The 13965-nt window shown below is 39.6% G+C and overlaps 1 protein-coding gene and 1 long non-coding RNA gene across 4 annotated transcripts in view; one reads left to right on the forward strand and one right to left on the reverse strand.

Moving 5' to 3' along the window:
- ACOT12 (acyl-CoA thioesterase 12) overlaps positions 1-13965 on the reverse strand; it is a 58131-nt gene that overhangs the window by 38864 nt on the left and 5302 nt on the right. For all 3 annotated transcript variants that reach the window (XR_010942005.1, XM_067731147.1, XM_067731146.1), the window contains exon 3: positions 9240-9300. Coding sequence is in view for 2 of the 3 variants with exons in the window: in XM_067731147.1 (XP_067587248.1) it covers positions 9240-9300 (61 nt within the window). In the remaining variant the exon portion in view is untranslated. The remainder of the gene's footprint in view (positions 1-9239; positions 9301-13965) is intronic.
- LOC137221449 (uncharacterized) overlaps positions 1-13965 on the forward strand; it is a 59036-nt gene that overhangs the window by 27529 nt on the left and 17542 nt on the right. The window contains exons 5-7 of the long non-coding RNA XR_010942007.1: positions 1638-1838; positions 3395-8806; positions 10195-10440. This is a non-coding gene — a long non-coding RNA (uncharacterized lncRNA). The remainder of the gene's footprint in view (positions 1-1637; positions 1839-3394; positions 8807-10194; positions 10441-13965) is intronic.

Here is a 13965-nt window from a genome sequence, read left to right on the forward strand (position 1 = left end):
TCAGTGAATACACAACACATTCATAGAGGCCATAGAAGACCACAACTTAGTAGAGGAACTAAATTAGCCCTAGATGGGGCTAGCATTTATTTTTCTTAAGATAAGAAATCTGTGCTTTCAAACTCACCGAGTTCTTTTCGTAGCTTTTAGTCAAACTTCCTCTGGAAATTCTAGCTGCTATCAGGGAATAGGAAGAAAGGAGAAAAGCAAGGGAACTTTCATCTGTGTATGGGCTGAATATAAAGGAGAGTGCTGTCTCTCAGGGGAAAGGCTAGACCCAGAGGCTACTGTGAGGCAAAGCTCAAGAGCCCCATAGCTGAGAAATCAGGATCCAGAAGCACCATCATAAACTGTCTCTGACAGAGCTCATTTTATCCACGTTTTTATTACCTTTCTGATTTCTTCAAGTTTTTTTCTATTCTGTTTATAGACATACTGGGAGAAAGTGACTAAATCAGGGTAAAGCCATCACCATAGCTGTGGTTATTGCCAAAATAGTTCTTCTATGGGTTGATTTGTGTCCCTCACCAAATCTGGTACCTCAGAATGTGACCTTACTTGAAAATAGGGTGTAATTAGTTGAGATGAGATCCCTCTAGAGTAGGATGGACCCCTAATCCAATAATGACTGATGTCCTTATAAAAAGGGAAAATTTGGGGGTGGTGCCTTCAAGATGGCAGAGGAGTAAGACATGGAGATCACCTTCCTCCCCACAAATACATCAAAATTACATCTACATGTGGAACAACTCCTAAAGAACACCTACTGAATGCTGGCAGAAGACCTCAGACTTCCCAAAAGGCAAGAAACTCCTCAGGTACCTGCGAAGGGCAAAAGAAAAAAGGAAAAACAGACAAAAGAATAGGGACGTGACCTGCACTTTGTGGAGGGAGCTGTAGGAGGAAAAATTTCCACACACTAGGAAGCCCCTTCACGGGCAGGGACAGGGGTGGGGGGGGGGGAAGCTTTGGAGCCACGGAGGAGAGCTCAGCAACAGGGGTGCAGAGCGCAAAGCGGAGAGATTCCCACACAGAGGATCGGTGCCGACCAGCACTCACCAGGCCAAAAGACTCGTCTGCTCACCCGCCGGGGCAGGCGGGGGCTGGGAGCTGAGGGTGGGCTTTGGAGGTCACATCCGAGGGAGAGGACTGGGGTTGGCTGTATGAACACAGCCTGGATGGGGGCTAGTGCGCCACAGCTAGCTGGAGGGAGTCCAAGAAAAAGTCTGGACCTGCCTAAAAGGTAAGAGACCATTGTTTAGGGGTGTGTGAGGAGAGGGAATTCAGAGCACCGCCTAAATGAGCTCCAGAGTTGGGCGTGAGCCGTGGCTATCACCGCAGGCACCAGGGATGGGCATGAAATGCTAAGGCTGCTGCTGCAGCCACCTAAGAGCCTGTGTGCAAGCACAGGTCACTATCCATACCTCCCCTGCCTGTGCAGCCCGCCACTGCCAGGGTCCCATGATCCAGGGACAACTTCCCCGGGAGAGCACACGGCGCACTTCAGGTTATTGCAACGTCACACTGGCCACTGCTGCTGCAGGCTTGCCCCACCTTCCATACCCCACCTACCCCCAGCATGAGTGAGCTAGAGCCACCTAATCAGCAGCTCCTTTAACCTTGTCCTGTCTGGGTAGGGAACAGATGCCCTCAAGAAACTTACACGCAGAGGCGGGGTCAAATCCAAAGGTGAACCCCAGGAGCTGTGCGAACAAAGAAGAGAAAGGGAAATTTCCCCCAGCAGCCTCAGGAGCAGCGAATTAAACCTCCACAATCAACTTGATGTACCCTGCATCTGTGGAATACCTGAATAGACAACAAATCATCCCAAAATTGAGGTGATGGACTTTGGGAGCAGCTGCAGATTTGGAGTTTGCTTTCTCCAAATAATTTGTTTCTGGTTTATGTTTATCGGAGTTTAGTATTTAGAGCTTATTCTCATTGGTAGATTTCTTTATTGATTTGGTTGCTCTCTTCTTTAATTTTTTTTTTTTTTTTGCAGTATGCGGGCCTCTCACTGTTGTGGCCTCTTGTGTTGCAGACCACAGGCTCCGGACGTGCAGGCTCAGCGGCCATGGCTCACGGGCCCAGCCGCTCCGCGGCATGTGGAATATTCCTGGACTGGGGCACAAACCCGCCTCCCCTGCATCGGCAGGTGGACTCTCAACAACTGCGCCACCAGGGAAGCCCTAATTTTTATCCTTTTTCTCTTTTTGTGAGTGTGTATGTGTATGCTGCTTTTTGTGATTTGTCTGTATAGCTTTGCTTTTGCCATTTGTCCTAGGGTTCTGACTGTCCATTTTGTTTGTTTGTTTGTAACTATAGTTTTTAGCGCTATAACCAACTTTTTTGGTTTGGTTACTCTCTTTTTTTAATTTTTTATTTTTAATAACATTTTATTCCTTTTTTCTCTCTTCCTCCTTCCCTCACTCCATCTCTTCCTTCCTTCCTTCCTTTCTTTCTCCCTTTTCTTCTGAGCCGTGTGGCTGACAGGGTCTTGGTGCTCTGGCCGGGTGTCAGACCTGAGCCTCTGAGGTGGGAGAGCCGAGTTCAGGACATTGGTCCACCAGACACCTCCAAGCCCCACATAATATCAAATGACAAAAACTCTCCCAGAGATCTCCACCTCAAAGCTAAGACCCAGCTCCACTCAGCGATCAGCAGGCTACAGTGGTGGACACCCTATGCCAAACAACTAGAAAGACAGGAACACAGACGCACCCATTAGCAGAGAGGCTGCCTAAAATCATAATAAGTTCACAGACACCCCAAAACACACCACCAGACGTGGTCCTGCCCACCAGAAAGACAAGATCCAGCGTCATCCGCCAGAACACAGGCACCAGTCCCCTCTACCAGGAAGCCTACACAACCCACTGAACCATGCTTACGCACTAGGAGCAGACACCAAAAACAACGGGAACTATGAACCTGCAGCCTGTGAAACGGAGACCCCAAACACAGTAAGTTAAGCAAAATGAGAAGACAGAGAAATACACAGCAGATGAAGCAGCAAGGTAAAAACCTACCAGACCAAACAAATGGAGAGGAAATAGGCAGTCTACCTGAAAAAGAATTCAGAGTAATGATAGTAAAGATGATCCAAAATCTTGGAAATAAGAATGGAGAATATACAAGAAACGTTTAACAAGGATCTAGAAGAACTAAAGAGCAAACGATGAACAGCACAATAAATGAAATTAAAAATTCTCTAGAAGGGGCTTCCCTGGTGGTGCAGTGGTTGAGAGTCCACCTGCCGATGCAGGGGACACGGGTTCGTGCCCTGGTCCGGGAGGATCCCACATGCCACGGAGCGGCTGGGCCCATGAGCCATGGCTGCTGAGCCTGTGCATCTGGAGCCTGTGCTCCACACGGGAGAGGCCACAACAGTGAGAGGCCTGCATACCATTAAAAAAAAAAAAAATCTCTAGAAGGAATCAATAGCAGAATAACAGACAGAAGAATGGATAAGTGACCTAGAAGATAAAATAGTGGAAATTACTACAGAGCAGAATAAAGCAAAAAAAAAAAAAAAAGAGAGAATTAAGGACAATCTCAGAGACCTCTGGGACAACAATAAACACACCAATATTTGAATGATAGGGTTCTTAGAAGAAGAAGAGGGAAAAAAAAGGGACTGAGAAAATATTTGAAGAAATTATAGTTGAAAATTTCCCTACTATGGGTAAGGAAATAATCAATCATGTCCAGGAAATGCAGAGTCCCATACAGGATAAATCCAAGGAGAAACATACCAAGACACATATTAATCAAACTATCAAAAATTAAATACAAAGAAAAAATATTAAAAGCAGCAAGGGAAAAGCAACAATTAACATACAAGGGAATCCCCATAAGGTTAACAACTGATTTTTCAGCAGAAATGGCAAGCCAGAAGGGAGTAGCAGGACATATTTAAAGTGATGAAAGGGAAAAACCTGCAACTGAGATTACTCTACCCAGCAAGGATCTCATTCAGATTCAACAGAGAAATTAAAACCTTTACAGACAAGCAAAAGCTAAGAGAATACAGCACCACCAAACCTGCTCTACAAAAAATGCTAAAGGAACTTCTCTAGGCAGGAAACACAAGAGAAAGAAAAGACTTACAATAACAAACCCAAAACAATTAAGAAAATGGTAATAGGAACATACGTATCAATAATTACCTCAAATGTAAATGGATTAAATGCTCCAACCAAAAGACATAGACTGGTTGAATGGATACAAAAACAAGACCTGAAAGAACAAGAAATGTCTATTTAGGTCTTCTGCCCATTCTTGGATTGGGTTGTTTTTTTTGATATTGAGCTGCTTGTATATTTTGGAGATTAATCCTTTCTCAGTTCCTTCATTTGCAAATATTTTCTCCCATTCTGTGGGTTGTCTTTTCATCTTGTTTATGGTTTCCGTTGCTGTGCAAAAGCTTTTAAGTTTCATTAGGTCCCATTTGTTTATTTTTTTTATTTCCATTTCTCTAGGAGGTGGGTCAAAAGATCTTGCTGTGATTTATGTCATGTAGTATTCTGCCTATGTTTTCCTCTAAGAATTTTATAGTGTCTGGTCTTACATACAGGTCTCTAATCCATTTTGAGTTTATTTTTGTGTATGGTGTTAGGAAGTGTTCTAATTTCATTCTTTTACATGTAGCTGTCCAGTTCTCCCACCACCACTTATTGAAGAGGCTGTCTTTTCTCCATTGTATATTCTTGCCTCCTTTATCAAAGATAAGGTGACCATATGTGCATGGGTTTATCTCTGGGCTTTTTATCCTGTTCCATTGATCTATATTTCTGTTTTTGTGCCAGTACCATACTGTCTTGATTACTGTAGCTTTGTAGTATACAATGGAGTCAGGGAGCCTGATTCCTCCAGCTCCATTTTTTTTTCTCAAGATTGCTTTGGCTATTTGGGGTCTTTTGTGTTTCCATACAAATTGTGAAATTTTTTGTTCTAGTTCTGTGAAAAATGCCATTGGTAGTTTGATAGGGATTGCATTGAATCTGTAGATTGCTTTGGGTAGTACATTTTCACAATGTTGATTCTTCCAATCCAAGAACATGGTATATCTCTCCATCTGTTTGTATCACCTTTAATTTCTTTCATCAGTGTCTTATAGTTTTCTGCATACAGGTCTTTTGTCTCCCTAGGTAGGTTTATTCCTAGGTATTTTATTCTTTTTGTTGCAATGGTAAATGGGAGTGTTTCCTTAATTTCTCTTTCAGATTTTTCATCATTAGTGTATAGCAATGCAAGAGATTTCTGTGCATTGATTTTGTATCCTGCTACTATACTAAATTCATTGATTAGCTCTAGTAGTTTTCTGGTAGCATCTTTAGGATTCTCTATGTATAGTATCATTCCATCTGCAAACAGTGACAGTTTTACTTCTTCTTTTCCAATTTGTATTCCTTTTATTTCTTTTTCTTCTCTGATTGCTGTGGCTAAAACTTCCAAAACTATGTTGAATAATAGTGGTGAGAGTGGGCAACCTTGCCTTGTTCATGATCTTAGTGGAAATGGTTTCAGTTTTTCACCATAGACAATGATGTTGGCTGTGGGTTTGTCATATATGTCCTTTATTATGTTGAAGTAAGTTCCCTCTATGTATACTTTCTTGAGGGTTTTTATCATAAATCGGTGTTGAATATTGTTGAAAGCTTTTTCTGCATCTATTGACATGATCATATGGTTTTTATCCTTCAATTTGTTAATATGGTTTATCACATTGATTGATTTGCATATATTGAAGAATCCTTGCATTCCTGGAATACATCCCACTTGATCATGGTGTGTGATCCTTTTAATGTGATGTTGGATTCTGTTTGCTAGTATTTTGTTGAGGATTTTTGCATCTATGTTCATTAGTGACATTGGCCTGTAGTTTTCTTTCTTTGTGACACCTTCATCTGGTTTTGGTATCAGGGTGATGGTGGCCTCGTAGAATGAGTTGGGGAGTGTTCCTCCCTTTGCTATATTTTGGAAGAGTTTGAGAAGGATAGGTATTAGCTCTTCTCTAAATGTTTGACAGAATTCACCTGCGAAGCCATCTGGTCCTGGACTTTTGTTTGTTGGAAGATTTTTAATCACAGTCTCAATTTCCGTTCTTGTGATTGGCCTGTTTGTATTTTCTATTTCTTCCTGGTTCAGTTTCAGGAGGTTGTGCATTTCTAAGAATTTGCCCATGTCTTCCAGGTTGTCCATTTTATTGGCATATCGTTGCTTGTAGTAATCTCTCATGATCCTTTGTATTTCTGTAGTGTCAGTTGTTACTTCTCCTTTTTCATTTTTATTCTACTGATTTCAGTCTGCTCCCTTTTTTTCTTGATGAGTTTGGCTAATGGTTTATCAATTTTGTTTATCTTCTCAAAGAAACCTCTTTTAGTTTTATTGATCTTTGCCTATCATTTCCTTCATTTCTTTCTCATTTATTTCTGATCTGATCTTTATGATTTCTTTCCTTCTGCTAACTTTGGGTTTTTTTGTTCTTCTTTCTCTAATTGCTTTAGGTATAAAGTTAGGTTGTTTATTTGAGATGTTTCTTGTTTCTTGAGGTAGGATTGTATTGCTATAAACTTCTCTCTTAGAACTGCTTTTGCTACATCCCATAGGTTTTGGGTTGTTGTGTTTTCATTGTCATTTGCTCCTAGGTATTTTTTGATTTCCTCTTCGATTTCTTCAGTGATCTCTTATTTAGTAGCGTATTGTTTAGCCTCCATGTGTTTGTATTTTTTACAGATTTTTTCCTGTAATTGATATCTAGTCTCATAGCGTTGTGATCAGAAAAGTTACTTGATACAATTTCAATTTTCTTAAATTTACCAAGGCTTGACTAGTGACCCAAGATATGGTCTATCCTGGAGAATGTTCCAAGAGCACTTGAGAAGAAAGTATAATCTGATGTTTTTGGATGGAATGTCCTATAAATATCAATTAAGTCCATCTTGTTTAATGTATCATTTAAAGCCCGTGTTTATTTATTTTCATTTTGGATGATCTGTCCATTGGTGAAAGTGGGGTGTTAAAATCCCTTACTATTATTGTGTTACTGTTGATTTCCCCTTTTATGGCTGTTAGCATTTGCCTTATATATTGATGTGTTCCTTTTTTGGGTGCATTAATATTTACAATTGTTATATCTTCTTCTTGGATTGATCTCTTGATCATTATGTAGTGTCCTTCTTTGTCTCTTGTAATAGTCTTTATTTTAAAGTCTATTTTTTCTGATATGAGAATTGCTACTCCAGCTCTCTTTTGATTTCCATTTGAGTAGAATATCTTTTTCCATCCCCTCACTTTCAGTCTGTATGTGTCCCTAGGTCTGAGGTGGGTCTCTTATAGACAGCATATGCAGCTCAATATCAAAAAAGCAACCCAATCCAAGAATGGGCAGAAGACCTAAATAGACATTTCTCCAAAGAATATATACAGATTGCCAACAAACACATAAAAGGATGCTCAGCATCACTAATCATTAGAGAAATGCAAATGAAAACTATAATGAGTTATCACCTCACACCTGTCAGAATGGCCATCATCAAAAAATCTACAAACAATAAATGCTGGAGAGGGTGTGGAGAAAAGGGAACCCTCTTGCACTGTTGGTAGGAATGTATGTTGCTACAGCTACGATGGAGAACAGTATGGAGGGTCCTTAAAAAACTAAAAATAGAACAACCATACGACCTACCAATCCCACTACTGGGCATATACCCTGAGAAAACCATAATTCAAAAAGAGTCATGTACCCCAATGTTTATTGCAGCTCTATTTCCAATAGCCAGGATATGGAAGCAACCTAAGTGTCCACTGAAAGATGAACAGATAAAGAAGATGTGGCACATATATATAATGGAATATTAGCCATAAAAAGAAATGAAATTGAGTTATTTGTAGTGAGGTGGATGGACCTTAGAGACTGTCATACAGAGTGAAGTACATCAGAAAGAGAAAAACAAATACTGTATGCTAACACATATATATGGAATCTAAAAAAAAAATATTGGGTCTGAAGAACCTAGGGGCAGGACAGGAATAAAGACGCAGACATAGAGAATGGACTTGAGCACCCGAGGAGGGGGTAGGGTAAGCTGGGACGCAGTGAGAGAGTGACATCGACATATATACACTACTAAAAGTAAAAGAGATAGCTAGTGGGAAGTAACCACATAGCACAGGGAGATCAGCTCAGTGCTTTGTGTCCATCTAGAGGGATGGGATAGGGATGGTGGGAGGGAGATGCAAGAGGGAGGACATATGGGGATGTATATATATATGTATAGCTGATTGACTTTGTTATAAAGCAGAAACACACCATAGTAAAGCAATTATACTCCAATAAAGATGTTAAAAAATTTTTTAATAAAAAGGGAAAATTTGGACACATAAACACACACACACAGGGAGAACACCATGTGCAGATGAAGGCTGAGATTGGGGTGAAGCAAACCACTGGCAAACCACCAGAGGTTAGGAGGGAGGATGGGGGCAGATTCTCTCCCATAGGCCTTGGAAGGAACCAACCCTACTGACACCTTGATTTAGGACTGCTAGCCTCCAGAACAGTGAGACAATTTCTGTTGTTTAAGGCACCTAATCTGTGAAATTTTGTCATAGAATCCCAGGAAACAAATGTAAGTCCCTACATGTCTTTTGTGCCCAGAGATCAAAGGGACTGCTACTGAGCAAACTACAAGTTGCAACATGGGATCCATGAACTCCTTTCCTGCTATTTTAACCTGGATAGAGACTTCAAAATCTCCCAAGAATTTTGTATTCATAGCTATAATAAAGAAAAGAAAACCAGGTAGGTGAAGAAGAAAAATCTAAGCTTCCCTTCTTGCTCCAATTACTCTGCCTTTCAAAAACTAGTTAATCGTGGGGCTAGTTTTCATTATAGGTGAGGAGATAGAGAATAAGTAGAATTAGAATAGTAATAGAGTCAGAATAATTAAGAAATAAAACCTATACCTGGCAAAGAACCAAGGGAGTGCCCTCCCTTGTATGTTTACTTTGTGTATATCCTTTTATGTAAAAATAGTTCATTGCATCACATTTAATTTTAGTAGCAGGGAAACACAGGCTTATTATTTACCTGTGAGCCTGACTACAGATTCAAGGGCCTTCTGAAATTGAGAATCACATGAACGCCAAGTTATTCCAGGCCTCCTCCTCTCTCCTCTGTAAACAATGAAGAAATGAGCACCAACAGGCAGAAGGAAGAAAAGGGAGCCTCTTACCTCCATGCTTGTGCTGAACGCTCTAGTAACTTTCGCTTTGATGGTTATAACTTGTCCAACTCTAGATAAAAAAAAAAAAACAGTAATTCTAGCACATCTCATTTCAGACTTGGAGATTCACTTAAATGTGTGTGCCATAGAACAGTTCCACCTTATGCTGATAATGTTCATGCATGAGAAACTCAATAACATAATGAGACAGCACTAAAAATAGATACTGATTATTGTAAGCCACACAAGAGTTAGCTGACTACCTCTTTTTAACAGAAAACGGCCTTTGCAAAGATGGTGTGCAAAATGATTTCCAAATCTACAACAGATACTTGACTGTACCACAGCTGTTTGGTTAAGAGAAAACGAACACACATGCAAACCTATACAATTGATATTTTTAAATGTTGGTTAACAAATAAATGGTAAACATACAAGCAAGCAAACAAACTGAATACCTTCACTCGGTTTACAGGAGCCCTCAATGTTGCCAGATGATCCATTCACTCCACATTATTACTGGGACTCTGGTTATGTAACCCTAGTTGTTTCAAAGCTTTTGTGTTCTGGCCCTTCAGTCACCTAAGGGTCTACCCAATATAAGCCTCCTCAGTTTTTCTCCCTGACTTCAAAGTTGAACTACATTCTCACTATTCTTCTCAATCTTCTGTTTCAGGGGAAGAAAAATAGATCTCTTCCAGACCTCTTTCTTTACCCGTGCCCTTGATCCCATCCTACTCTTACCTTTCCTCCTGCACCATGGCCTGGCTTAGGCAGCTCTTTCCTCTTTTGTACCCTCAATCTCTGCCCCTTCCTTGACTCCTTATCAGTCTGTGAAAATGTTCAAGTCTTTTCCTTGCTAAAAATCTTTCTCTCAAGTTTATTCTATCACAACATTTTTTTCTCTTCTCCTCTATATTTCTCCATATTCAAACTTCCTAAAATAATCTTTTTCTTTTTCCAGCTCATACATTTAACAAATGTTTACTGAGTTACAACTAGTCCTGGCACGAAACTAAGACCTCAGGATACAGTGATTAACAAGATAAGGTTGATGACATCAAGGAGACCAGTCTTCACTTGGGACATCAGGATGCAGACAGATGAAGTGCAACGCTATGAAATTTTTCAAAAGGAAGAAAGAATCAAGTATTGCAAAAACACCCAGAAGTGACTAATGTGAAAAGTCAGGGAAGGAGCCATAGAAGAGGTAACATCTGAGATGGGTCTTAAAAGATTAGGATTTTGTCAGGTTCAGAAGTTTGGGGGTTTCATTTCTCATTCACTTCTCAGCCACTCAAATCTAGCTGTTGCTTCCACATCTTACTCCTGATATCTCCGAAGTCACTTCCTAACAGCTAAATCCAAGGTCTTCTCTCATTTAACAGCATCAATCAACCTCTTTCTTCAGGAAACCTTCTCTTCCCTTGGCTTCCAAAATACTGTTCTCTCTTCATTCTCAGTTTTCTTCACTGATTTCCCTTTCTTAATCCATTCCTTAATGGTAGCCATCCACCAAATTTACGTTCTTTGTTTTTTCTCATTTCCGCCTCTTCCTGAAGACCTTGTTCTCTTCCACAATCCTATCATCTTTATAGAGATGATTCTCAAATCTAAATCTTTAGCCTGAACCTCATTCTTGAAACACAGAGCCATATTTTCAAACTTCTCTCAGCAGATTCAGCTAATGGTTATGGAGGCCCTACTAGGCTGAGTGATAGCTGCTTACACACACATTACCTAATTTAACTTAATCCCCACACTTAGCACATGCAAACCCAAACCAATTTTCTCTTTTCCTTAAACTTGTTCCTCCTAGATTTCCTAACTCTGTTTGGTAAAGTTTCTAGCAGAAATTTACAGTGATAACACGAGGCAGAGAGTCCCTCTTCAAAGCTACTGTAGTACTTTGTACTCATATACTACCAAAATCTTCCACCTCTGCCTGTCAGACTCTGAGGAGGGAAGCATCTTGCCACTTTTTTTTTGGCCACACCATGTGGCATGTGGAACTTTCCTGACCAGGGCTCAAACCTGCTCCCCCTGCAGTGGAAGCGCTGAGTCTTAACCACTGGACCACCAGGGAAGTCCACCTTGCCACGTTTTTGTCTCTTTTGTGAACTCTGCCCTTCCTTTAAAAGCAGGAGACATTCTGCTTTTCATTCTGCTAAAATCCCAAGTAAAATCAATTTCATAGCATGGCATTCAAGGTCTTCTGTTACCCAGACCCACAGTGCTGCTGGGGCATCATCTCTGCACGCCAGGCTTTTCCTAAACACACCCCACTTCTTCCCACCTCAATGCTTAGGCTCTTACATGTATGTACCTCATCTTGTGAAGTCCTTTTCCTATTCACCAGTGAAAATCTATACCTCATTCAAGGCCCACATTAAATACTACCTCCATCATGAAACTCTCATTGGTTCTCCAGTCAAAATGTACCTTTTATCTACCCCACAGAATTTATATCTCACCCTAGGCATGCATCCTATCATATTTTCTATTCTGATGACTATGTATTTGTCTGACTTTCTTACCAGACTGAGTGACTGCCACACTTCAGTATTGTGTCATAAACATTCACATATTCTATTGAACCTAGAGCAGTACTTTTGGTATATTCAATATATATTGTGAATTGAAAAAATATCTAATATGGGACTTCCCTGATGGCACAGTGGTTAAGACTCTGTGTTCCCAATGCAGGGGGCCCGGGTTCGATCCCTGGTCTGGAAACTAGATCCCACGTGCATGCTGCAACCAAGAGTTTGCGTGCCACAACTAAGGAGCCCGCCTGCCGCAACTAAGACCTGATGCAACCAAATAAATAAATATTTTTAAAAAATCAATATAGTAAAAAAAAATAATATGGGCTTTTAAACAAATTGTATGGCTTTCTATATGTAGCTTTTAATTTTCTTTTTTTAATGGTGCAGGTCCCATATATTTTAGTGGCCACAAATCCTTTCTGATAACACAAACACAAAATGGTTCAAATGGCAAACCACACTTTAATGATGAGGTTACTAGTTAAGTCTAAGTTACAGAATTTAGGATTGGAAAGTACATAATAGATGTTTTATTGCAATATACTGTTGGCATTCCTAAATTTAATAATGGTGCTTTAATCTATTCCCAAATAAGTTTGGATTTTCAGTAATCTGTAATTGTGTTGAGATACAAACACATGTCAACTTTTTCTACTTCAGGAAAAATCACATAGCTAGTATCTGTGCTTAGTCAATAGACCCAATAGACCTTTATCTATATCTACAAGTCTCTAGAATGTCAAGGGCTCTTTCACTGACACTGCAGCTGCCTATGAGAACAAGCATTATGAGATGTTCAATAAAGGTTGCTGATCACAAAGATAGAAGAAGTGGGTTGGAGAAAGCACTGGATAGAGCATAAGAAGATACAGGCTCTAAGTGTCCTCTGTCCTTTGGCTGGCTCTGGGCCTTAGGCTTCAGTTTCTTATCAGTACAAAGAGATGATTGGGTTGAGTTCTAAAGGTCTTTCCATATCTATGATTCTAATGGCTACCAAAAATTTCTTTTGGGTTAGCTTTGGAGATATAACTTCTTTATGCATGTCGTTTTATTTAACTTAATTTTGTTTGTATATAAATGAATAAGTGCCAAATAGATAAATGTAAGCTGGAGGTTGTAGAGATGAAGTGGGCATCTCACTGGACAGACTACTTAGGGTTTTGAAAACAGGTGGCAGCTACCCTGTGGTCCTTGAGAACCATCCCAGACTAGAAACAGATGATCTTCTCTCTTCCTTTTTCTAAACATAACATAAGAAAAAGGAAGAGAGAAGATCATCTGTTTCTAGTCTGGGATGGTTCTTTTAGGATCAAGATATTCAGAAAGAAAAAAAAGAGATACATAAAATCAGATAAATTAAGTAAAACCATATAACCCTAGTTTATTACAGTTATTAATGTAACCTCTTTAAAAAAATAATTCCTAATTCTGTCCACCAAAAAGGCATAGAAATAATGACCAACCCTGCATCAGTGAGCATGTTAAACAGGTATACAATGAGCAGATACAAAATGTGGTAAACGCTATAGGACAAATGACCAGGTTTCTTTAAAAAACAAATTGCAAGAGAAAAGAAGAAAGGGAAATTTTTATGTTAAAGGTCATATCAGCCATATTGGATCCTGATTCAATCCATAGACCAATTGTTTAAATTAAAAAAAATTTTTTTTGAGACCATTGGGAATGATAGTTTTTCTTAATGGTATTGCAGTTACGTTATTATGTTTTCTAAAAGAGCCCTGATCTTTTAGAAATATATACTGAAATATTCAGAGATGATGTCTGGGATTTGCTTCAAAATAATCCAGGTATGTGGGGGAGTATGGAAGGGTATTGATAAAACAACAGCATTTATGAGTTGATTATTGTTGTAGTTAGGTGTTGGGTCCTTGGGGATACATGGTAGTATTCTCTCTACTTTTGTATATGGTTGAAAGATTTGTGTATCTTGAAATTTTCTACAATAAGAGATGGTAAAACATATACACACTCCTACACATAAAATGTTTTTCATAATTTAACACCTCTACTCAGATGAATTAATGTTTACCCAACAACCTAATGATGAAATTCACCATCATAGAGATACTTATTATCATTAATAGTAAAGGAAGGAGCCATTCAGAACCAGCTTTTAGAAATCCTGCAGTGCCTTATACCAGAATGCATTTAATGCTGAGAGCTAT

Source organism: Pseudorca crassidens, chromosome 3, assembly GCF_039906515.1.
Source record: "Pseudorca crassidens isolate mPseCra1 chromosome 3, mPseCra1.hap1, whole genome shotgun sequence".
Classification (NCBI taxonomy): Eukaryota; Metazoa; Chordata; class Mammalia; order Artiodactyla; family Delphinidae; genus Pseudorca; species Pseudorca crassidens.